The sequence below is a fragment of the Hippopotamus amphibius genome, chromosome 15 (assembly GCF_030028045.1).
Source record: "Hippopotamus amphibius kiboko isolate mHipAmp2 chromosome 15, mHipAmp2.hap2, whole genome shotgun sequence".
NCBI classification, from domain to species: Eukaryota; Metazoa; Chordata; class Mammalia; order Artiodactyla; family Hippopotamidae; genus Hippopotamus; species Hippopotamus amphibius.
In genome coordinates, this window is record NC_080200.1 from 3,359,704 (window position 1) to 3,384,680 (window position 24,977).

The window sequence follows — 24,977 nt, forward strand, 5'->3', positions numbered from 1 at the left end:
TCGTTTCCTAATAAATGCATTCAGAGGCTACACATTTCCCTTTAAGAACGGCTTTGACTACATCTCACAGGTGTGCCTGTTCAGTGCTTTAATTCTTGTTGCGTTCTAAACATTCAGGTGTAATGTATTATCTTTATCTTCATGCCTGGCCATGGCCTCTTTTTCCCAGCCCAGTCTCTGAAAGGTTTTCTCCCTCTTCAGCTGTGAGGATGACTAAGTGTTCTGTCTTAGTGGACACACAGGCTGAGAGCGAAACACGCAAGCTGGCATAGACAGGCACAGAAAAAGAAAGACAGATAACCACCTACGTGAATACACAGACGTAGACAGTGACATAGAGACAGGGAAAAATGCATAGACAGAACCAGAGACACAGAGCAGGACACACAGAAAAGAACAACAGATTTGCGGAGATGGACACAGAAAAACAGACACGCACAAAAACAGACAAAAGACCTGAGCAGATGTTCTTCCAAAGAAGAGATACAAATGGGGACTTCCCTGGTGGTGCAGTGGTTAAGAATCTGCCTGGCAATCCAGGGGACACGGGTTCAATCCCTGGTCTGGGAAGATCCCACATGCCGTGGAGCAACTAAAACCTGCGAGCCTATAGCCTGTGCTCTGCAAGAAAAAGAAGCCACCACAATGAGAAGCCCACGCTCTGCAACAAAGAGTAGCCCCCACTCGCTGCACCTAGAGAAAGTCCGCGTGCAGCAACGAAGACCCAACGCAGCCAATAAATAAATAAATAAATAAATTTTTTAAAAAAGACATATACATGGCCAACAGGTACATGCAAAGGTTCTCGACATCACTAATTATCAGGAGAAATCAAAACCACAGAGATGTCGCCCACACCTATTAGAATCCACATCTTCATGAAAAAGACAAGAGATAACATGTTGGTGAGGATGTGGAGAAAGGGGGACCCTGTACACTGCTGGTGGGACTGTAAATTGGTGCAGCCACTGTGGAGAACAGAATGGCGGTTCCTCAAAGAATTAAAACATAGAACTACTGGGACTTCGCTGGCAGCCCAGTGGTTAAGACTCCACATTTCCAACGTAGGGGGCGTGGGTTCGATCCCTAGTCAGGGCAATCCTGGGGATGTAACATACAATGTGGTGATGACTTAACAAGACTACTGTATACTTGAAAGATGCTGAGAGAGTAGATTTTAAATGTCCTTACCACACACACATATACAAAGTAACTTTGGGAAATAATGGATGTGTCAATCTTCTAGTGATAATCATCTTACAATATATATCAAATATATCAAATCATCAAGATAGGCACCAGAAACCTACACAATGTTATATGTCAAGTATATTTCAATCAAGCTGAAAAAAACAGACACACAGGTTCAGGAGGAAGCTGCTAGATGCCTTCATCGTGTTTTGTGTTTCTTTGTTTAAATCAGTCTCCCTACGATAAGGGGGGGATGGGGGGGGTGTCCGTCCTATTCGTTGCTCCATTCCCAGAGCCCAGCACACAGTAGGCGCTTAACTGACACAGGCGGGAAGGAAGAGTTGTGAACTGCAGAGACATAATGCTAAAGCGATCTCTTAAAATGAAATCAGATCATGTCCCTTGCTTAAAACTCTCAGATGGCTTCCTGTCCTATTTAAAATTCATAAGGCTGGAGGGAGGGAAGAGTGGGGAGTTAGTGTTTAATGGGGACAGAGTTTCAGTTTGGGAAGATGGAGGAGCTCTGGAGATGGATGGTAGGGGTGGCTGCACAACATTGTGAATGTGCTTAATGCCACTGCACTGTGCACTTAAAAATGGTTCAAGGGGTACATTTGATCATAAATGTTATTTACCACAATTAAAAAAAAAATTATACTCCTCACAGGCGAGGCCTTGACTGCCTGGGGCCCTGTGCTCCTCTCCCTCCTCATCTCTAGCTGCTCGCTCCCCTTTCACCCAGGCTGCTCCAGCCACACTAACGGCCTCAGCCCTCCCCCAAGCTTGTTCCTACCACAGGGCCTTTGCACTGGCTGTTCCCTCTGCCTACAACACTCACACTGCACATTTCCCCACAGCGACTCCTTCTAGCTCATCCCATTTCAGCTTAAGAGTCACCTCCTCTGGCAGGCCCTCAAGTGCCCGCCTCCCCAACATACAGTCACCCCCCTACCTGGCACGTTCTCTGGCTTTTTCTTCATTCCACGTAGCACTAATTCCAATCAAGTCCTAATTTGCTTGTATGTGGTCGGCCTCCCCCATTAGGCTGCGAACTCCATGAGGACAGGGGTCTTTGTCTCCACACAGTGTCTGACACATAGCGGTACATAATAAAGATTTGCTGAAGGACCAGTCAGAAACCAGCCCCCACCCAGAAGACTGGGACCCCCCTCAACTCTCTGCATTTCCACACCCAGCTCCCCAGAATTCTGTTTGCTGCTGTGACCGAGCCAGGACTCTCCCGGGTGCTTCTGACTGCCCCAGGCCAGGTCACTGTCCAAGTCCCACCCCCCAGGAGACAGAGCAGACACAGAGCCTTGGGGGCCGGTGGTTGTAAACAGTTTTATTGATGGGGGTGGGGTGGGGGAGGCAAAGTCCAGAGAGCGTCCAGGACTCTCAGCTGGCATGCATGGTCAGCTGGAGGTCAAGGGGGAGGTCACGGAGGACGGGTGGCATGGGACCCTCTGACCACCCTTGGGCCGTATTTACAGGGGGGCCTGCCCGCCTTCGCCGTCCCCCAGACCGCCCGAGCCCTTAGCTGCCAATATAACTTCTGGGCAGGCGCTCCCGACCCCCTGCCTGAAACCCCTTCCTCATCTCCCCTCAAACTCCTAACCGGCACCTTGGAGGCCCCCGGCCCTCTGGAAGCCCCGGCGTCGGCTCAGCCAACGCCCAGGCCGCTGGGGCCTCCGCGCTCGCACACAGACACGCACACGCGGCAGCAGCCCGCGGGCACACGCACACGCCTCCCTCCGCTGCCCGGCCCCTTGCACACGGACACGGCATGCACACACACACACGCACACACACCCACACACGCCGGGGGGGGGGCCGGGTCGAGGAGGGGCCTTTGGGTGGGGTGGGGGTAGGTGGGGGGGGGGAAGCTTGGGTCTGCAGATGTGCCCCCTCCCCTTCCCACCGCCTCCAAGCCCCCCGGCCGCCACCCCGAGAACGGAGTTGTGCAATTGGTTAGAAAACTGCAAAAGAAACGCCAAATTGGAAAACAAACCAAAACTCCACGCGCAGAAGGTCAACCTCAAGTCCAGAGCAAATTCCGGCCGCCCGGCCGCCCCCCCCAGGGTCCTGCGGCCGCGGGGCGCGGCGGGGCAGGGGGTGGGGGGCCCGAGCCCCTTGTGCTTCCGGGCGGCGGAGGGGGGCCCCCCTCCCCACGGCCCCGCGCACGCGCGGCTGGGCTGGGGCGGGGGTCTGAGCACCCACTCGGAGCTGGCCCGGTCTCTCGCTCCCGGTTCCCATGGCTGGCACCGCCGAGTCGGGGCGGGGGGCGGCCCGGCCTAGGGCACGGGGGGCGCAGTCCTGTCGGGGCCCCCGTACGAGAGGAGGTGGGCCAAGTCCGTGGCGGGCCGGGCGTGGCGGCCGCGCGGCCGGGCCTCGCCGCTGTTGATGGTGTGCGTGCGGCGCAGCGCGGCGGCCGGCGGGGCGTGCGCGCCGAGTCTCCGGAGGCTGCCCGTGGGCGGCGGGCTCCAGGGCCGGGGGAGGCCGTCGGCGGCGGCGACGGCGCAGCTCGGGTCCGAGGGCCCCGTGGGCGCCGACACCACCCGCCGGCGATCCGGGCTGGCGTGCGGGGTGAGCGGGAAGTCGCCGTGGGAGGCGCGGCCGGGGCGCGCGAAGAGGCGCGCGTCGGGGGCCGGCTCGCCGGGCGCGGGGGGCGGCTCGGGGGCGCGGGCGGGCGCCAGCAGCAGGAGGGACGACGAGGCGGAGGCCGTGAGCAGCGCGGGGCCGTGCTCCCAGGCGCGGGGTGCTCCCAGCGCGTGGGGGTGCGGGTGCGGGGTGGGCAGGCGCTTCTGGGGCAGCGGCGTCTGCTCGGGCGTGGGCAGCAGCCCCGAGTCCAGGTCGTGGGGGCCGCCCTGCAGCAGCGTGGCCTTGGCCCACCCGTTCTGCATCAGGGGCGCCAGGAGGGCCTCGGGGGGCCCCCCCGGGCCGCCGCCGCCGCCCCCGGCCCGGCCCCCGGGGCCGCCCGCCCGGCGCTCGCCCAGGCGGCTCACGCTCAGCACGGCCTCGCCGCCCCCGTGCGCCAGGATGGCCTCCTTGTCCTTGCGGCGGGCCAGCTCGCGCCGCTCGCGGAGCCCCACGTACCAGCCCACGCTGAAGCCCGACACCACGGCGCCCACCACGAAGGCCGCCACCGACGACGTCACCAGCAGGTTCACCGACACCAGCCCCGCGCGCTCCTCCGAGAGGCTGGCCCGCAGGAGTCCTGGCCGGGGAGGGCGGGCGGCGTGAGAGGGGCCGGCCCGGGCCGCTCCCCTGCGCGCCTCCCGCGGCCTCCGGCTGGTCTGTCCACTCAGCGTTTGTCCACCTCTCTGCCTCGTGGCGTGTCTCTGACCCTTTCAAAGCCCGTCCGCCCATCTGTCTGTCCCCTGGCATCTGTCTTCTCAAAGTTTGTCTGCCCATTTCTCTGTCTCTTGGCCTCTCTCTGCGCCACCGCCACCCCCGCCCAGCCGTCCGTCTGTCCTTTTCTCCCCTCCCTGCCTGGAAGTGGGGCCCCCCGTCCTTCCCAAGCCCTGATGGAAGCCAGCCCCACCCCCCCACACCCATCTGGGTGTGGGCTGCAATGCGTATCAGAGCCCCAGAGGACCAGGACTCAGAGTCCCCAAGCCTCCTCCCCTCCCCCACTCACCTGTGCAGTCCCCTAAGCCTGAGGTGCTGGCCCCGGACACGTCCTGCTCAAAGGTGGCTCTGATGAGGGGCAGAGAGGCACAGTCAGCAGAAACCCCTCGCACTGGAGGGGGTGGGGGTGGGGAGAGAGGACTCCCGATCACCAGGTGGGTGAGATACCCTCCCCTCAACCTCCCTCTTGCCCGGTACCTGGTGCCTGGGCTGAGGAAGATGCAGGAACCATCCGGGGCCCACCCGCAGTAGGGGTCCTGGCTGCCAATACAGTTCCTGGAGCAGATAAGGGACCCGGGGGACAGATCAACCACGGTCCTTTCTGAGGCATCTCTTACCCGTCAACTCTGGGAGTTCTCAAGAAGCGTCTCAGTAATGGGGGCTATTCCTTCCCCGTTTTACAGATGAGAAAACTGAGCCTCAGGAAAGTTTATTTTGGCCCAAGGGACAGAGCCGGGATTACAGGCCAGACAGGCTTGCCCCTGGGTCTGTGCTTTGGGTCTGTGTGATGGTGTCATTATTGCCAAGATGGTGGGCACGGCGCCAGGGTGCTCCCTGTAGAGGGCTCACTCTGAGTCCAGAGGTGTTGCCAGTATTTTATCTGCATCTGATTTTCCCACCCATTTTATTTTTGTTTTTAAATTTTATTTTATTTTTGGCTACGCCACGTGCCACAGTGAGATCTTGGTTCCCTGATCAGGGAGGGAAACTGTGCCTCCCCTCTCCCCCCCCATTGGAAATGCAGTCTTTATTGAATCTGTTACAGTATTGCTTCTGTTTCACATTTTGGTTTTTTGGCTTCCAGGCATGTGGGATCTTAGCTCCCTGATCAGGGATCAAATCTGCACCCCCTGCATTGGAAGGGGAAGTCTTAACCACCGGACTGCCAGGGAAGTCCCTCCCACCCATTTTAGAGGCAGATAAACAACTGCCTCCCTGGTCCCCAGCCTCTGCTCCTGCTGTTCTTAGAAAGGTCAATCATATCCCATCCTGCTCTGCCCACAGACCTCCAGGGCTCCCACATCACCCCAGGGGTGGGGGAAGGAGAGGAAGTCCTCCCCACAGCTTGCAGACCCTGCATGACCTCCCCCCACCCCATCCCCTCCCTGCCCTCCCCTCCTCCCTCTCTCCCTGTAGCTCATTCTGTTCCAGCCACGTGGGCCTCCTCGCTGCTCCTCCAACACACCAGGCCCAGTCCTGCCCCAGGGCCTTTGCACATGCTCTGTCTGATGCCCTGCTCATCCTTCAGTGAGTCAGGATGCTGTTGGGGCCTGGACTTGAACTTGACTTTCTCCCTCTTCCCGTGCTCACCTCCCCTTGCTTCCCCTGCCCACAGCTGGCCCCGGTGGGGGCGGGTAGGGGTGGCGGGGATACTCACTTCATGCATCCTGAGTATTGCTGGCAGCGTGCCACGGGCACTCGGACCACGCAACGGGGGAAGGCCGCCAGCAGGCCACCAGAGGCCACATCCAACTCTAAGCTGAGCAGCCGCTGCCCTGTGTCGCTGCCCCCTGACTGTCCACACCTGGGGGTGAGCAGGTTGGTAAGACTCAAGGAGCATGCCCTATCTCCTTGCCCACTGGCCCTGTCCCTTGGCCTCTGCCTGGCCTCACCTGTCCGGTCGGTAGGTCTCGAACTCCTCTAGGAAGACACTGGGCCCGGAGGTGCCCGAAGCACTGGCATTGGGCCAGACAAGGAACTTGAGGACGGTGCCGGCCTCAGAACCCAGGAAGACGACAGTCTGGTTGCCCCAGGGGCCAGCGCCCACGTCCACGGCCACGCGCGTCAGCTGGTGCCTGGGGCCAGGGTTGGGCAGAGGTCAGGCTGCCTCCCAGCCCCCTGGGATCCTGGGCACACTCAGAGACACCACCCACGCCCGGCAAGGTGGACATGGGTGTGACTCCAAGGAGGCATGTCACAGAGAGAAACAGACCCCCAAACCCAGCTCCTACCTGGGCCTGCCTGTCTCTCTGTCCCTGTCTCGCTCCCCCTCTTTCTGTCTCTCTCTGTCTCCATCTTTCTGGGCAGCCCCAGAGCCACATGCCCAGCGGTCGTGAGTATCCAGCTCCACCCTCATGTCAGAAGTTGGCCCTGTGCTCCCTCCTTACCCATCTAGGCCCAGCCACCAGGACCCCAGCCCCACGTAGGGACTGACCGCATCAGAGTCCGAACAATCCAGGGTGCGTGGCCCAGTGAGGGCACCGCCTCGTCCATCAGGGGGTGTGTTTTGACAAAGTTGAGGATCTCGTCCGGGAAGGCGCTGGAGGCGTTGTACTGCATACCAGGAGCTGCACAGCACCCGGGCCTGCGGGGGGGGACAAGGGGGTGGTCAGGGCAGACGTGGAGGCCCCCATATAGGGGCTCTGGTTCACCAGGGGACCTGCTGCCCTGCCCAGAGGGCCTTGGTTTCCCCCACCTGCATAATGGGTACAGCTGAACTCAGCAACAGCTACTGAAATAAATAACTGCCTGGAAGTCCCAGCTCTCGGTCCAGGTCAGGATCCTACCCAGGCACCCGTCTCAGGGTGGAGGGGGCTCTCACCGGGGCCGTGGCACCTGATCCTCCGGCACGGGTGTCCAGATGGACTCGGGGGACTTCTGCTCACGGAAGCGGCCCTCAAACACAGCAGCCACCTGTGTCATGTCAAAAGCGCAAACGGCCGAGCCGGGGATGCTGTGGGTGGGGGCAGATGAAAGGGAACAGTGAGTCTGGGGTGGGGGGGGACCACCCTGAGCGAGCATGTGGAGGAGTGTTCGTCCACTGGAGCTGTCACATATTCAGTCCCCTGGGCCAGGGATTGCTGCCCCCAGCCCAATCCAGTCACTCCACCTGCTGAGCAGTTCTCAGACTGGACCACAGTTCAGCCCCTCCACAGCCATCCATGTCCAGGGCCACTGTGTCACTTGCCTGGACATCGAGTCTCCCACGTGCCACTCTTGCTCCCTTTCAACCCACTCCCCAGGGAGTTTTCCAAAAATGCAAACCTGACCTGGTCCCTCTTCTGGCTCCTTACTCTCCCATGGCTCCCTAGTGCTCTCAGAATAAAATCTAGGCTCCTCCTCACAGCCCGTCACCTCCCTGCCCTCATATCCTCCACTCTCCCCCTTGCTCCCTCCATGCCAGCCACATGGGCCTCCTTCCTGTGGTTTAAACATAGCGAGCTCATTACAGCCTCAGGGTCTTGCACATGCTGTTCCTCCAACTTGCACTGCTCTTCCCTCTTCGTCCATCTCACATCCATTGATGCCTCCTCCAGGAAGCTGTCCCTGACCCCTCCTCCAAAGGCAGAGGGATAAGGATGTCCCCCTATCTGCCAAGTTCTGGCCAAAGGGCCTTGGACGGTCAGTGTCTGGCTTGGTGCCCCCTGGCATGAGATGGAAGCCTCCTGGCAGTCCCATCTTGCCCAGTGCAGGACCCGGGGAATATGTGCTGAGATAACGTGGGAACTCTCTGCCTATGCCCATCCAATGCCCCCAGCTTGTTCCTGACAGTGTCCGCTGACCTGTTGCTGGGCGTGGAGAAAACAGCAAGGACCACGGGCCGGCCCCCCAGGCTGACCACGCCCGTGACGGCCCGCAGCACGTTGAAGTAGAAGTGGGAGTCCCCCGGCACCGAGCAGTTGAGCCGCGCCTTCAGGAACGACGTCCACTGCTTCTCCAGCACGCGAGGGGAGCCGCCCACGTCATTCTTGCACACCCGGGCCACACGGGACACCACCACCTGGCATGTTGGTGGACAGATGGGGGCCTGAGCACTGTGTTCCGAAAGGCCTGCCCACAGGTCCTACTGCCCGCTACCAGGACGGGAGGGAGGAGCCTGGCCCTGGGTCACTGTGGGTCCCGGGCCAGTCACTGCAGCCCCCGGGCACCAGATTCCCCAGTGGAAATGGGATGACGATGGTCACAGGCACCACAACAGTCACAGTCTTCATCGCTCCCACGTACGGATCACTCGCTAGGTGGCAGGCACCTCATCCTCCTCATCCCTCACTCTCAGTATCGGTAAGCCCTACAGGGGAGGGCCTACTGATAGCCCTGTGGTACGGGGGAGGGGAAAGTGAGGCCCAGGGTCACGCTAGTAGTAAGTGGCAGTCTGTGCACTTAAATGTCTGCATGGATTGAGGGATGGGAGGGATGGGGGCGTGAATGGATGGATGGATTAGTGGACGGATGGATGGATGAATTTGAAGGAGACAAGGATTGACAATGAAGATAAGAAAGAGATGATGGATGGATGGAAGGATGGATGGATGGAAGGAAGGATGATGGATGGATGGATGGATGGATGGATGGATGGATGGATGGAAGGAAGGATGGATGGAAGGATGGATGGAAGGAAGGATGGAAGGATGGATGGATGGATGGAAGGAAGGAAGGATGGATGGATGGAAGGAAGGAAGGATGGGTGGATGGATGGAAGGAAGGAAGGATGGGTGGATGGATGGAAGGAAGGATGGATGGATGGGTGGAAGGATGGATGGATGGATGGAAGGAAGGATGGAAGGAAGGATGGACAGAAGGAAGATTGGACGGAAGGATGGATGGATGGAAGGAAGGATGGATGGAAGGATGGAAGGATGGATGGATGGAAGGAAGAATGGATGGATGGAAGGAAGGATGGATGGATGGATGGATGGATGGATGGAAGGAAGGATGGATGGAAGCATGGATGGAAGGAAGGATGAAAGGAAGCATGGATGGAAGGATGGATGGATGGAAGGAAGGAAGGATGGATGGATGGATGGATGGATGGAAGGAAAGAAGGATGGATGGATGGAAAGAAGGATGGAAGGAAGGAAGGATGGATGGATGGATGAAAGGATGGATGGAAGGAAGACTGGATGGATGGATGAAAGGATGGATGGAAGGAAGGATGGATACATGGGTAGATGAATGGGCGTGTGAAGGATGGATGGAAGGATGGATGGATGGAAGGATGGATGGAAGGAAGGATGGATGGAAGCATGGATGGAAGGAAGGATGAAAGGAAGCATGGATGGATGGAAGGAAGGAAGGATGGATGGATGGATGGATGGATGGATGGATGGATGGAAGGAAAGAAGGATGGATGGATGGAAAGAAGGATGGAAGGAAGGAAGGATGGATGGATGGATGAAAGGATGGATGGAAGGAAGACTGGATGGATGGATGAAAGGATGGATGGAAGGAAGGATGGATACATGGGTAGATGAATGGGCGTGTGGATGGATGGAGAGGCCGATGAAGGATGTAATGATGGATCAATGGATGGGTAGATCCGTGGGTGAAGAGAAGATTGAATGGAATGGATGAGCAGGTTATGAGGAGGAGATGGGGGCTAGATAATTGGATATAGAGGGGTGGGCAGGTAAATGGAGAGATTCGTGGTAGATGGACGATCAGTAGGCAGAGAGATCAATGGATGGTTGGGTATATGAATGAACGGACAGGGAGAAGGATTAATGGATGAAGTCAATGAGTGGGAGGTGGGTGGGTGGATATATAAGTGTATGAAAGGGTAGATGAGTGGACAGATAGATGAATGGAGAATGGTTGAGTCTGGGGGTGGGCGGGTGGAGAGATGGATAAATGGTTTGATTGGAAGCACGGGTGCGCTGAAGAACAGATAGATGGGTAGGTGAGACGGCAGCTGAGTGGGAGGGTGAATGCGCAGACGGATGGGGGGATCCTTCCTGCCATCCATCCTTCCATGGAGGAAGGGTGGATAAATGACTGCTAGATGGGTGGATGGACAGGCGAACAACGACAGCACCAGCACTGGACCCAGGGGTGTATCTGACTTCAGACACAGGACCCTCACCCAGGACTGCTCCAGAAATGTATTCAAGCCCCAGGGGTCTGGACCCGGCTAGAGTGGAGAGCCCTGAGGACCAGAGGGACCCTCTTGCCCCAGGTGGAGTTTCACGGACCCACCTCTGCGCCCCACTTCTTGAGATCAGAACCTCTCAGCTGCACGCCCCACTGCATGGGCCTCTCTGGGAGGGGAAATAGGGCCTTACCTTCTCCAGGTAGTTAAACTCCATCGCGATCTCCCGGAAGAAGAAGTAGATGTGGCTGCCCCACTCCACCGCGTGGACAAAGTAGGGCTCTGTAGGAGAGGAGGAGTCAGAACCCAGCCCGTGACAGGAGAAACGGAGTTTCTGGGGCTGGGAACACAGTAGCTTGGTTGGCTGCTTTTACAATGAAGGGGTGACATCTGCTGATTACTCAGGCAAAATAAAAGAGACTCAAAGTTTTGGGGCTTTTTTTGGGGGGGGGGGTGTCAAAATCCTAACAATCACTGGGTCTTCTTTCCACAAACAGCAACGTCTCCTATTTTGTCACCTTCTTCCCTCACGTGATAAGCTGAGCTCCTGCTGTACCCCTTGTGCCTTTCCATTTCGGGCTTCTAAGTCCCCCGTTTCCAGCAAGTTCTACTTTAGATCCAATTTCAACCCTTCCTCTAACTTTATCTTCAAAGAGGCCAGTAGGTTCCAAAGATGAGATGGAGTCCCTGCCTGTCTCCTCTGGGACTGTTATTCTGGCAGGGGAATTCAATGAATGTCAGCCCTGCCAGGTCTGCGCCTATGGCCCCACCTTTGAACCACTTGGAGTCGTGTTTCACGGTGCGCAGAGTGGGCCGGTCCCCAAGGCTGCGGTAGATGACAGCGTCGATGGCTAGGAAGTCGGTAACGGTGGCTGTGAAGAGCATCCCTTCTGGGTGGGGGTGAGTCGGGGAGGGAGGAGGCAGGTGAGAGATTAGATCGTAGAGGCCAGGGGCTGGCTGGGTCAAAACTTGATCTTCAAGACTGAGCCCTGAGCCTAAGTGAGCCCTAAGCCCCAGGCTGAGCCCCACCCGGCTGGGGCCCTGACTTCAGGCTGAACCCCAGTTCCCCAGCTGATCCCCGACCTCAACTGGGTCCCGCTCTCGAGAGTCTGCTGGGTTCCCAGCTGGAGTGATGGTCTCCCAGGCACCTTCTCAATGACCTGATTCCCAGAGTGGAAAATGCCAGGCCTTGCTCGGGGCTGGGGCCCATCAGATGCTCAGAGTCAGGGGCACTCACCAGAGAAGAGGGCGACGTTGGCATGTTTGGGGTCGTATGGGCAGCGGGCCATGCCGCTGATGTTGTCCCCGAGGGGCCGCAGTGTGTCCACCTGCCGGGGGACAGGGCCTGAGTGACAGGGCTCCGGGCTGTGCCTAGCAGCCCCTGGCTCTCCCAGGCCCCTACTCCAAGGGGAATCCTGGCGCCACGTGGGATGTTGTGTGACTTGGTCAGTCACTGAACCTCTCTGGGGCTCAGTTTACTGATCTGTAAGTGGGTCTGAGTCGATCCTAATGGATCCTATAATGGGTTTGTAGCTTACGTAGCTGTAGCCTCTACAGGCTTCCTTGGGAAGCCTCATCTGGAGCTCCGGGTGAGGGGCCGGGAGGCATATCCAGGAAGGCTTCCTGTAGGAGGTGATGTGGCCTGGGGACAGGGCATGGCCAGTGGTGGGCCGGTGCGCAAAGGCGCGAAGGTTGAACCCGGGGCAGGCAGGGCTTCGAAGGGCGGTGACTCACGCTGTAGTTGGCACACACAGGGTTGAAGGCATTGGAACCGCACACGAAGAGGGTGGATTCGTCCCGAAGTAGAAGCACCTTTACAAAATTTCGACACTCGCCCTGGGTTGGGGGAGGAAGCGAGAAGCCAGGGTGGGTGTGGTCATGGGTATGGGCGGGGCCAGGGCAGAGCTGAAGGGAGGGGCCAATGATGTGGGCGTGGCCAAAGCAGGGCGCTAGACTAGGACTAGGCTGGGGGAGTGGCCATGACTAAGGGAGGGGCCCAGACAAGGAAATAGGGCATTTGAAGGGGTGGAGCTATGGCCAGACACGGGCTAAGGGCGTGGCCACGACTGAGGACCACCTATGGGGCGTGGCCAGGCTCTGGGAGTAGCCATGGCAACACCAGGGCCCCGGCTTGGAATGAGAGCAGAGGATTTGCCCTGGGGGTGAGTGGCCAGGATGGATTGGGGCGTGGTTGGAGGCGTGGCCATGGCTGGTGGGGGCACGGCCAGGGCCCACGTACCTCCTGCTTGCCCTTCATCCGACACACGTTGATGTCGCTGGGGTTGGAGCGCCAGGTCAGTTTCTGGGGACACAGAGAGCTGGTGAGGGCGGCAGGGTCCCTGACAGCCCTAGGAACCCTGCTAGGCAGGCCCGAATCCGCCTTGCTCCCAAAAGCAGTGTCCGGCCCCCTTGGTGGAAGCCCCAAGCGCTACGCCCTCCCCTCCCGCCTGCACCCCCTCCTCACCCGCTGGTACCGCAGCTCCATGGACGTGGGGGGCTCCAGCTCCACCCGGTACAGGTTGTCCCTAGCGGAGGGGTGTAGTCAATGAGATCGGGGGGCATCCCCGCTATACAGATTCTATTCTGACGGCGGACGTGCTGTCCAACACGCTCCAAACAGGGGCGTGTCTCTGCCACGCGCAGCTCCAACACTGGGGGTGCCCTCACGCGCCTGTGCTTGCCCTAACACGCCTCCTCGTGCCCTAAAGTGAGCCACGGCTTCCAGCACACCCCACGTGCCTTGCCGCGCCACCTCGCGCTCACACACCCCATGGCCTACACCCAACACAGTGAACTGTCTGATGCCTTTACCTACGCCGTCCCCACTCAGCACCCCTCAGTCTCCCCCAGGCTCTCCCCCCTCCCCCCATGCCGCAGAAACTGCCCTGATCAAGGTCACTGGCCATTGTTAAGTCCAGCGGTCACTTCTCTGTCCTCCTCCCCCTGTCCACGGTGTCTCCCCCTGCCAATCCGCCCTCCTCCTGGGAACTCCAACCTCCCTGGGCCCCCGGACCCTGCACTGGCCCGGCTTCCTCTGGGCCCTCCTCTGTCCCTGGTGGGCCCACACCTGGGTCCTCCAGCCTCTTCCCTCCCCCATCCACACCCCTCCTGGGTGGCCCGTCCACTCTCAGGGCTGGAACCACGTCTCTGCCCAGATGACACCCATGTCTCCAGCCGGGGCCTCCCCTGGGCTCCAGATTTGGGGTCCAGCTAACCCTCAAGGTCTCCATGAAGGGGGCTCACAGGTTTCTCACATTCAGCTTGGCCACGCTGCACCCGATCTTCCCCCAGATCCGCTCCCCCCCTGTGCGCCATCCCGGCTGAGGCAACTCTGTCCTTCTAGGAGCACAGGTCACATCGTGGGAGTAACCCTCAACTTCCCTCTTCTCCTTCCCTCCCAATACTGTCACCTCTGCCTTCAATATCTATCGAGAGTTCACTCACTTCTCACACCCTCTACGGCCACCACCCTCGTTCAACCCCCATTACTGCCCACCTGGACCACCGCTGTCGCCTCTGCCCTGGTCTAGTGGCTCCTGCCCTCGCCAGTACAATCTGTCCTCCCCGCAGCGGCCAGAGGGCGCCTGTGAGCACCTGAGCCATGCCGCCGTCCCTCCACTGCCCACAGCCCTCCAGGGCTCCCACCTCCCTGGGGTAAAAGCCCAAGCCCTCCTTGTGGCCCACAAGGCCCTGCACGACCTGCCCCATCCCCTCCCTATCCTCCCCTCCTCCCTCTCTCCCCCTCAGTCACTCTGCTCCAGCCACACAGGCCTCCTCACTGTTCCTCCAGCACAACAGGCACAGCCCTGCCCCAGGGCCTTTGCACAGGCTGTGTCCTCTGTCCTGACTTCTCCCTCTCCCCCAGATTTCCTCATAGCTGGCTCCTCATCATTCACGTCTCAACTCAAATGCCATCTTTTCAGAGAAGCGCTTGTGGTGCCACTTCAGCACCCTCTGTAGCACCCAGTAAACTTGGAGGAAATAGCCGTCCCCTCCTGCAAACACACCACAGCAAGCTCTGGGCTCCAACCACACCCAGAGTTCAGCACCCTTAAAAGTCCCACCCCAGGGACACACATTCACACCCCAGGCCCTAGCACGGCAAACCTCCATAAAGTGCGACCACCTGCTCCCCACCGCACCCTGCAGGCTCTGCCCGACAGTCTCCCCTACCTGTCCCCGATGAACAGTGTCCTGTTGACCCGCAGAACTCGCTGGATGTTGAGGTCGTCAGCGCCCTCTGCGGGGGTCAGGCGCCCTGGCCCGCCGCCCACGAATACGGGATAGAGGTTCAGGTCTGGGGGAGGGCAAGAAGGGGTGTGATCCAGGGCCAGGGTGAGCCTGGCCTGATAAGCCCCCAAGGGAGGGGGCGCAGCAGATCCAGCTGGGGTGCAAGACCCTCCCTTGGGACTCCCCCTCCCCAGGACCCCCACTCACAGTCCCTGGGGGCCACGCTGAGTGGTGGTGGTTCATCGGGAAAGAGGCCTTGGGCGCCTCCCAGGAGCAGCAGGAGCAGCAGTAGGGCCGGGAGGGGAGGGGGCGCTCGCGGGGTCCGCATGGCGAGGTCGGGGCGACAGGAGGCGACACCTGGGAGCGAGGGGGGTGGGGGTGAACGGGGCGGTGAGCCGTGTGGCTTGCAGTCCCGATTGCTGCCAGGAGAGGGAGCGCGAGAGCCACGGCGGCCGGGACCTTCAATTTCCAGAAACCTTCCCCATTGGGGAGGAATCATTTAAAAACGAAAACAATCACGGCAATAACAATAATACCAGCACTTATGAATTACCAGAACAACTTTCTTGACCACATTTTAGTGAAAGCTCAGGAAACAGTTTCTAACAAAAAATTAATAATGAGAATAACTTAAAAATTAAATGATTTTCAATTGAAAGCTAGTAATAATAGATACGTTTCAAAACATATATTTACAAAAAATTCAACCTCAAAACGTATGTTTTAAGAATTCTTAGAATTAACACACAAAAATCTTAAAATGAAAGGCTCAAAAAAATAATAATTCAAATGCTCTTGGAAATTTATAAACCACGATCTGGGAACTGCAGGACTTTCGAATCGCAGAATATTCCAGCTGGCCAGGGACCTCAGAGGCCCCGGCGAGCCCGACTTCTTTCCCGAGTCCAGCCTTTCTGACCTCTGCTGGGATACCTCTGCTGGGATACCTCTGCGACAGAAGCCTCACCACCTCTCCCTGCTTCCCGCTCCGGCTCAAGGGAATTTGAGGCAACTTCCAGGTGTGTGGAAGAGGAAAGGCCCTCCCCCCGCCCCCCTCCCCCAAGCGATGATCTGGTTGATGGTGTGAGCAGAACTCACCCTCTGCAACCCAGCCCTCCACGCCCCTTCCAGAAGGGGTGCAAGTCCGGAGGCCTCAAGAAGACACCCGCAGTCTCGTCCTTCTGGGAAGTCCCGGGCAAGCCCCGTGCCTCAGTGTCCCCATCTGAGCAGCGGGGACATCTCCGAGCCCTACGCTGCCTCGGGGCGCGGGGATTCCGAACCCGTGGAGGTGGACGCCGGGCGGGAACTTTGGCCCCGGAGCGCCTGCCTCGGAGGATTCAGGGCCAAAAAACAGGAAGTCCTTGCGTGGAAGAGCGGCGTTTCCTCTCCGTGACCCTGAACTTCCAGGATTTGTGACTCAGCGGACGCCAGAATCCCACGTGTGCGCGGATCGGGCTCTGCTTCCTTAAGTTTCCTTCTCCGGCTCCTCCCCTGCGCCGCAACCTCCCGTGACTTCTAGCGACCCCTGAGCCAGGCCCCAGACACTGCATTCAAGATCCCCAAGTCGACCACCAGCCCTGCTGCTCTCCACCCCACCCCACCCTGCGAGCCTCCTTCTCACAACACCTGCTGGGGGGAGGGCGGGGCGGGGGGCATCCCGTCTCTCTCTGCGGTGTTCTGTCTGCTCTGTCCCCTCCCCCGCCTTTTTTAAAACATTTTTTAACACTATGGTAAAATGTATATAACATAAAATTTGCCACCTTAACCATTTTTAAGTGGCACTAAGTATATTCACATTCTGGTGCAACCATCCCCACACTCCATCTCCAGAACCTTCTCATCTCCCCAAACTGAAACTCTGTCCCCATTAAAGACTGACTCCTCACCCCCTCCCCCAGCCCCTAGCTCCCCAACCCTCTACTTCCTGTCTCCGTGGGTCTGACTCCTCTAGGGACCTCCTGGGAGTGGAGTCAGACAGTATTTATCCTTCGGTGTCTGGCTTAGTTCACTGAGCATCACATCCTCAAGGTTCATCTATGCTGTAGCGAGTACCAGAATTTCTTGACTTTTTAAGCCTGAGTAATAGTCCACTGCGTGGATGGACCACATTTTATCCATTCACCTGTCGACGGACACTGGGGCTGCTTCCATCCTTTTGGCTCTTGTGAGCGGCTACGAACATGGGTGTGCAAACATTTCTTTGAGACCCTGCTTTCAGTTCTTTCGGGTGTGTTCGCAGGAGTGCAATCGCTGGATCGTATAGTGATTCTATGTTTAACTTTTGCAGGAACCGCCAAGCTCTTTTCCACAGCGGCTGCACCATTTTACGTTCCCACTGGCATCGCCCAGGCGTTCCAATTTCTCCTGCCAACACTATTTTCTGTTTTTTGACAGTAGCCATCCTATCGGGTGTGAGGTGGTGCTCTGTGCCTTTCACCCCATGTTTTATTGGAATAATATTTAACATCAGAAACTTCCACACGACATCGTGGTGACAGGCGGGCTCCAAGGGTTCAAGTCCCGGATCTGCCACGTACACGCTGTGTGACCCTGGACAGGTCACTCCACCCCTCTGGGCCTCAGATTCCTCATCTGTGAAATGGGCATGGTAACAGTCTCGACCCCACAGGCCTATGGTGGGTGTCAGCACAGTGCCTGGCAAGCTGCAGGTGCTCATTAAATGCTAATTGTTGTGGCTGTTGGTATATTAAGTATCAGAGGCTGGGCTGGATGGCTTCCAGGAATTGGTTCATGGAGACCCCCGATGGCTCTAGCAGGGTGGGTATAACATTCAGCCCACTTTGCAGATGGGGAAACTGAGAGGCTGATTCAGGGCTGTGACCCACCTGAGAGGGTGCGGCAGCTGGATTGAACTCAGGGCTCTCTGGCTCCAGGATTTTGCTCCTAGGGGTTGAGGGTGTGAACAGTCATGGCAAGATTCATAACCATCTGTTCACGCATCCTCAGCGTGGTGAGGCTGGCAGTTACTTAACACACAGTTCACAGATGGGCACACGGAGGTCCCAGGGTGGGATGGTACCTCAGTGACTCACTTTTTCTCCTGGTTTTTGTAACTGTGTGATGCAGCAACTTGGGGATAGAAGGGTGTTCCTGTCCTCCGTCTGGGCACAGCTGCCCCCAGCCCCTCAGAACCACCCTAAGACCCCTGAAACCCAAACTGGGCTTTCTTGCCTCAAACCTGCTTCTCTTATCAGCCCCACTGTCCCTGAACCAAAGATCAGGGTGTCAGCCTCCCAGTCCCCTCCCCTGAGTGCCCCATAACCCAGCTCCCACCTGGTCCCCTGGCCTCCAGTCCTGCCCCTTAAGCACTCTCCTCAAGGTAGCAAAGGAATCTTTCTAAACCCAAACCTCACTTGTTTCTGCTCTAAACCAGGTTTCCCCCCTTTGGCACTGCTGACATCCGGGGCCAGATCATTCTCTGTGGGGGGCTGTCCTGGGCACTGCGGGCTGTGGTGCAGCATCCCTGGCCCCCACCCACTTGCTGCCAGGAGCATCCCCCAGTTGTGACAACCAAAAATGTCCCCAAGCACCGTCCAGTATCCCCTGGAGGGTAAAACCACCCCCAGCTGAGAACTTCCACTCTACACCCTTCTATGGCTCCCCAGTGCCCTTGAAATGAAGTTCCCTCTTTTCCATCTCCACCTCTGGGCATCTGCACATGCTGTTCCCTCTATTTGGAACACCTTCCTCCTGCTCCCAGTAACCTAATGAACATGTTCATCAGGTCTCAGACACCTCCTCCAGGAAGCCTTCCCAGATCAGCCCGGATGGACTTCCTCCAAGTTCCTGCCTGCCTCTGCAGGAGTGCCCTGCTCACCCTATCTTCTGAACACCTGGTGAACTGTTTGTATTCCCCACTGGACTCTGAACCCCCCGAGAGGGCAGGACTGCGTCTGTCTTGGCCACCACTGTGTCCCTGTCGCCCAGCACAAGGCCCAGCATACAGTAGAAGCTCAATAAATAATAAAAATAGCAAACACCAAGCACTTGCGATGTGCCAGGCACTGTCCTAAGGACTTAAATGAACTCACCTGATCCGCACACACATCCAAGAGATGGGTGTCGTTAATATGCCCCTCGCACAGATGGGGAAACTGAGGCGCAGAGAGGCGAGATTACGCTCCCAAATGGAAACGGTGGTGCCAAGACTGAAACCCGCTCAATCGACATTCGTCAATTAGACGCTCTTGCAGAACTGAGCCCTGCATGCTCAAGGTCACGTCGGGGCCAACCCACTGTGCCTGGCCTCAGTTTACCTCCCTGACCTGGGGTTATCGGAGGCCTCGGCACCTCCCTCGTCTCCCCAAGACCATCTGCTTCTCTCCGTGAAACTCGAGGCGTCTCTGCCAGCAGCGCCCGGCGCCTGCCTGCCCGGAAGCAGCTCCACCACCTGCCCCGGCACCTGGCCACCGGGAGCTGCTCCCCCCACCCTGGGGCTGAGAGGGGGGAGCTGCGTGGTCGGGGTGTGCACCCCAAGACGTGCAGGGCACCCATGCACCCACCTGTCTGCCTGCCTGCAGCCCTGGGGACGAGCATTCACGCCCGTGGGGGTGGGAGGGACGGTCATAAAGAGACCAAGATCCCGCCCCCAGCCCGGAGGGCTCGAGCTGTGGCCCCGCCTCTCTGCCCGACCTCCCCACCATCGCTCCAAGTCCGGGCACAGCCCCACTGTACAGATGATGAAACTGAGGCAGGGATGCAAATCCCCCCCAGGCCACCCTGCTTCACCCGCCCTCCACCTTCCCAGGTACCATACGGCCTTAGCTTCTCTAACCTCGCCATAAGTTCAAACTTCCTCTGAAACGTCTTTCCCACCTGGCCAGGGTGTCTGGGCTACCCCAGCACTTCAGCATAAATTTTAGGATCAGCTGGTAAGTTCCAAAACAAACATCGTAAAACATAAAACCTGCTAGGATTGTCACCGGAACGGTGCTGAACGCACAGACAGAGCAGGTTGATTTATTGACAGACAGGCTCCCGTCTCCACTGATGGCTCAGGCCACACCTGGGGGTCACCCCCCAACTGCCTCCAACACCGCCCCGTCCTTCTCTCACCCTCACATCCAAAGCCAGCAAGTCCTGTGGGGTCTGCCAGATTCATCCGGAATTTTCACCCCTCACTAGTCTGTTCCCTGCTCAGCCCCCAACATTTCCTGTCTGGACCACACAGTCCCCTCCACCCTTAATCCCCATAGTCTGTCCTCCCCGCCGCAGCCACCAGAGGGCGCCCGTGAGCACCTGAGTCAGATCCCGCCTCACCCCCATGGTCTGTTCTCCCCCGAGAAGCCACCGGAGGACGCCCGCGAGCATCTGAATCAGGCCCCGCCCCTCCTCTGCCCACAGCCCTCCATGGTCCCTCGGGGGTCCTCCCTGCGGCCCGCAAGGCCCTGCACCACCTGCCCCGTCCCCTCCCTCCCCTCCCCACCTCCCTCTCTCCCCCTCGCTAGCTCTGCTCCAGCTACACGGGCCTCCTCTCTGTTCCTTCAACACACCAGGCACAGTCCTGCCCCAGGGCCTTTGCATGTGCTGGTCCTCACTCCCGAACGTTTCTTCTCTCAGATACCCACAGGGCTCCCTCCTTATTTCAGGTCTCCACCCCCACCCCCTGGGCTCCAGCAACCTCTCCCCTCCCCATGCACCCACCCCCACCCAATGTCCAGTGTCACACTCTCAAAGGGTCCTCTAGACCCTCTGTTACTCCGGACGTGGTCCTCAGACAAGCAGCAGCAGCTTCACTTGGGAGCGCTTAGAAGTGCTGAGTCCTGGGATCTCCCTGCTGGTCAGGTGGTTAAGACTCCGCGCTCCCAGTGCAGGGGGCCCGGCTTCCATCCCTGGTCAGGGGACTAAGAGCCCGCATGCTGCACGGCATGGCCAAAGCAAAAAAAGAAAGAAAGATGGAAAGAAAGAAAGTGCTGAGTCCTGCGCGCACCCCAGACGTGCCCAACCAAAGCCTGCATTCTAGGCGGAAGAATCCTGAGAAGCTCGGCTTCTCCACAGATCTCGCCAACGGGAATGATCACCCCGGTAACAGTCTGTTCAGAGCCCATCCGCCCTCCTGGACCGGGAGCCCCGAGAGGGCAGGCCCGGTGTGTCTTGGCCACCGCAGGGTCCCCACAGCACGTGGCACCATTGGTGGTCTTGTTACAAGCCAGGGAACTGTGTCAGCAATCGGGAGTTGAAACCCTGATCTGACCTCCTCCTCGGTTCACCTTTGCCCGTCCCCGCCCTCAACATGCACGTGTGTCCACAGGCGAGTGGGTCCCCCCCGCAAATGTCCACCGGCCCCGACATCTGTGTGTTCACACGTATCCACAGATGCAACCACAGCACACGCGTGTGCCCCAGCAGGGGCAGGCTGTCTGCACGTGCGTGCACATGCCTATAGCGTGTCAGAGCCTGTTAGTCCCCCCCCCCCCCCCCCCCCCCGCACAAAGCTGCTGCCCTCTCCCCCCCCATTGATGGCTTTCTGGCTGTGAAACAGTTTCCAAGGACCCCAATTAACTGCAGTTACCAGGCTGGCCAAGCCTGTGTCTACCCACCCTCTCACCCTGCTCCGTCCAATCCCTGCTGGCAGGGCCAGGAATGAGGGCTGGACAGACAACACTGCCAGCCGAAGCGCCCCGGGGTGGCAGCTTAGTCTCTGGAATCTTGTAGCCCAGGTTCAAATTCGAGCTCTGCCTCTTACCAGCCTCCAGACCTCCAATGGTCACTTCCCTGTCTCAGTCTTGGTGTCGCCATCTATAAACTGCTAGTGACTAAAAGTCCAAGCCCAAAACATTGCTGTGAGGGTGAAAGGACATAATCTAGATCAGACGGTCCCACAGAAAACCACCCGTACGTGTGCTTTTGTTTGTTTGAAAGATTTTTTTGATGTGGACCATTTCTAAAGTCTTTATTAAATTTGTTACAATATTGCTTCTGTTTAATGTTTTTTTGGGCACCAGGCATGTGGGATCTTAGCTCCCCAACCAGAGATCGAACCCACACCCCCTGCATTGGAAGGGGAAGTCTTAACCACTGGACCACCAGGGACGTCCCCATACGTGTGGTGTTAAACTTCCTGGTGGCCACATTCGAAAAGTGAAATTCGGTTTCATAGTATGTTTCATTTAACCCCAAATATTGTTATTTCCACCTGTAATCAACGTACAAAGGATGGACGAGACAGTCCACAGTCTGTTTCTACTTAATCTTTGGAATCTGGGATGTGTGTTGCATTTACGGTGCATCTCAACTGCGATTCATTAGCCACAGGTGGCCAGTGGCCACTGTTGTGGACAGCCCAGCTGTAGGTGAAGGGCTGAGCACGGGAATAGCACACAGTAAGTCCACAGTAGGCATCAGTTATTAATATTATCGTGTTGTTGGTATTATTCAAAAAATATCCAATTCTGTTTCGTGTTCCAATTCTGTGCTGGAGGGTCTAGCCACGAGTTCCCCTGGAATAAGCGTGTAGGTAGGGAAGAGCCCCCACACTCCCTGCCTTAGCAAGGAAGTTCTACTTTTTAAAAAAATTGTAAGATTTATTTATTTTGGCTGTGCCTGGTCTTACTTGCGGCATGCAGACTTCTCAGTTTGGCATACGGGATCTAGGTCCCCAGCCAGGGATCGAACCTGGTCCCCTGCATTGGGAGCGTGGAGTCTTACCCACCGCACCACCAGGGAAGTCCCTGGAGGTTCTACTTTCAAACTGCCTTCAATCCCTCTTGCTTCTGGAGACTGCCAGAATTGAAAGGTGTGGGGGCTAGCGTTTTGGTCCCTCTTCTAGAATGTGCATTCCCAGCCTGGGCTTTTGAGAATGTGGGCTTGAAGGGCGATGCCCACCCTCCTCTCTAATCCTCACCCCCATTCCCACCAAGCAACTCCTTTACTGAACATCACAAGCTCAGCTCAGACCCTGCCCCTCCCCTGCTCAAGTGCCTGCTATGGCTCCCTAGTGCCCCCAGAGGAAAGCGCCAACTTCACACTTTGATTGTTTAAGGACAGCTCCCACCCTGGGAATGACTTTAACCTTCCACTTGACCTCGCCTCCTGCCAAACAGGCCCAGAATTCACAATTCCCACAGCCGGGCCTTTGCTCAGGCTGTCCCCTCTGCTAGGGGACCTTTTCCACCTTCTCAAGACCTAGGCTGCCCCCAGAACTCCCTCCCAATCACCCAAACATAGTAACCTTGCTTTCTCTCCTCCAAGCCCCAGAGCCAACTCCTGCTTACTCATCAAGTCTACCTACATGGGGGGACTTTCCTGATGGTCCAGTGGGGGTAAGACTCTGACCTTCCATGGCAAGGGGTACAGGTTCAATCCCTGGCCGAGGAAGTTCCACATGTCACGCAGTGCAGCCCCCCCCACCCCCAAAAAAGTCTATGTCGGGATGCTCCCTCCTCCAGGAAGCCTTCCATAACTGCCTTCCCCAGGGAGCTCCGTTTCCCTGGGCTCCCCCAGCCATGACCGTGCCCTCGGCTCCACCCAACCTCACCAACTTGGGAGCATCTGTGACCAGCTCTGGCTCCTTGTACCCCAAATTGGAAGCTATTCATTCACTCATTGGATGAGCAATTATTGAGCACCAGTTGTGTGCCACTGTTCCCAGCATGGGGGGGGGGGGGGCGCAGTGGTGGCCAAGACAGTTGCAAAGCCCTGCCCTTGGGGGGTTCCCAGTCCAGTGGAGGGAAATGGGGGTACACGCGTTACCAAAAAACAGAACTTGGTTTCTGACAATGATGTTGAAGCCTCAAGATGAAAATGCAGAGAATGATGGGAGAGTGATGGCAAAGGGGCTGCTGTGGTCGGTGGTCAGGGGACCTCCTGGAGAGGAAACCTTAATGGCAAAGCCCTGGAGGCTGGAACTGTCAAAGGAACAGCAAGAAGATGCTGGCGCGCAGGGAGGTTGCTATAACATAAGAGAAGACCCCTGGGACTTTCCCCCTTTTCCAGATGAGACAAGGAGCCTCAGTTTGCTCGCCTGTAAAATAAGGCCTGGCACACGTGCTTGCTTTCTGTGAAATGACCTTGCTGGGTGACCTTGGGCCAGCAGCTCGCCCTCTCTGGGCCCCTCTATACCACAGCAGGTGACTCAGTGACCCTGGGCCAGGCTCAGAGCCCCTGTTTCTCCATCTGCCGTGGCAAGGATGGGGGCGGGATGCCATCTCCTGTTCTATAGAAGGAGCTCCTGTCAGCCCGGCCGCCCCAGGATTCCAGCCCCGGGGCCCGGCGTCCCCGGGGGGATCGAGTAACCAGGCCGGGCAGCCGGGCCCCTGCGCCGACCAGGTCTGGTTACCGGCTCTGCTTACAGCTGCCTCCTCCAGCTGCCTCAGTCGCCCCCGGCGCAGCCCAGCAGGGCTCCGGGGCTGTCTAGGAACTTGGCAGGACGGCTAGAGGGTGTCCCTCGGGGGCCGGGCCATGGGGGTCCTGAGGAGAGAGGCCCCCTAGCCCTGCAACGCTCGCTCCACACTGGCTACCCCATCCCTCCCCAGCCTGGGAGGCGGCCAGCACATCCCGTTTGTCCTCAGCCTCCCTCCCTGTGTTCTCGGTTCCTGGAGCCTCGGCTTCCCCATCAGTGACCTGAGCGTGATAACCATCCCCACTGGTTATCATGATGGGAAATGAGCTCCACGTAGTAGGTGCTTAATAAACTACTGACTGCTGGGCAGCCTAGGGTTACAGCCTTCCCTTCTCTGGGCTGGCTTCCATTTCTGTAAATCGGGGATGAGAACATCAGCTTCACGGGGGCGGGGGGTCTGGCGCATAGTAGGCGCTCACCAAATACCGGCTGAATGAACATCCCACAAACAGTCCCGATGTATGAAAGAGCTACACGGATGTGTTTATTCCAGACTTCCTGAGCACCTACTGTGTGCCAACATGGCCGGGGACTCAGCCCTGACCAGGATGATGCAAAGAGCCTGGCATGCAGTAAGCACCCAATTAATGCTCAGCATGTCCTTTAAAGAGGACGGTGCTTAGAGTCCCTGAGTCATCTCCCAGGTGCACCCCATGGCAGCCCAGCAGAGCAGGGATTTAAGCTAAAATTTGATGAAGCCCCTACTGTGTGCTGGCTGCCAGACCAAGCCTTTCGCATGTTTCAATTGCTTTCCTGCCCAAA

The 24,977-nt window shown here is 57.9% G+C and overlaps 1 protein-coding gene across 1 annotated transcript; it reads right to left on the reverse strand.

The window, feature by feature from the left end:
* Positions 1-3,381: 3,381 nt before the first annotated feature.
* On the reverse strand, positions 3,382-16,207 carry SEMA6B (semaphorin 6B). The gene is made up of 17 exons (XM_057709224.1): positions 15,953-16,207; positions 15,062-15,211; positions 14,798-14,921; positions 13,089-13,149; positions 12,864-12,926; positions 12,359-12,460; positions 11,862-11,952; positions 11,395-11,514; positions 10,818-10,906; positions 8,322-8,539; positions 7,361-7,492; positions 6,974-7,123; positions 6,432-6,614; positions 6,197-6,343; positions 5,017-5,094; positions 4,829-4,887; positions 3,382-4,405 (listed from the first exon to the last, which is right to left on the reverse strand). The coding sequence occupies exons 2-17, from the start codon at positions 15,180-15,182 to the stop codon at positions 3,483-3,485; spliced, it is 2,661 nt and encodes an 886-aa protein (XP_057565207.1). The 5' UTR covers positions 15,183-15,211; positions 15,953-16,207; the 3' UTR covers positions 3,382-3,482.
* Positions 16,208-24,977: the final 8,770 nt, after the last annotated feature.

Bases quoted from the DNA above. Each gene is read 5' to 3' on its own strand.
- SEMA6B (XM_057709224.1), bottom strand. From the start codon at position 15,182: ATGCGGACCCCGCGAGCGCCCCCTCCCCTCCCGGCCCTACTGCTGCTC. The intron at 14,922-15,061 runs GTGAGTGGGGGT...GCCCTCCCCCAG, and splicing joins CAGCGTGGCCCCCAGGGACT to ACCTGAACCTCTATCCCGTA. The intron at 12,927-13,088 runs GTGAGGAGGGGG...CTGTGTCCCCAG, and splicing joins TGGAGCTGCGGTACCAGCGG to AAACTGACCTGGCGCTCCAA.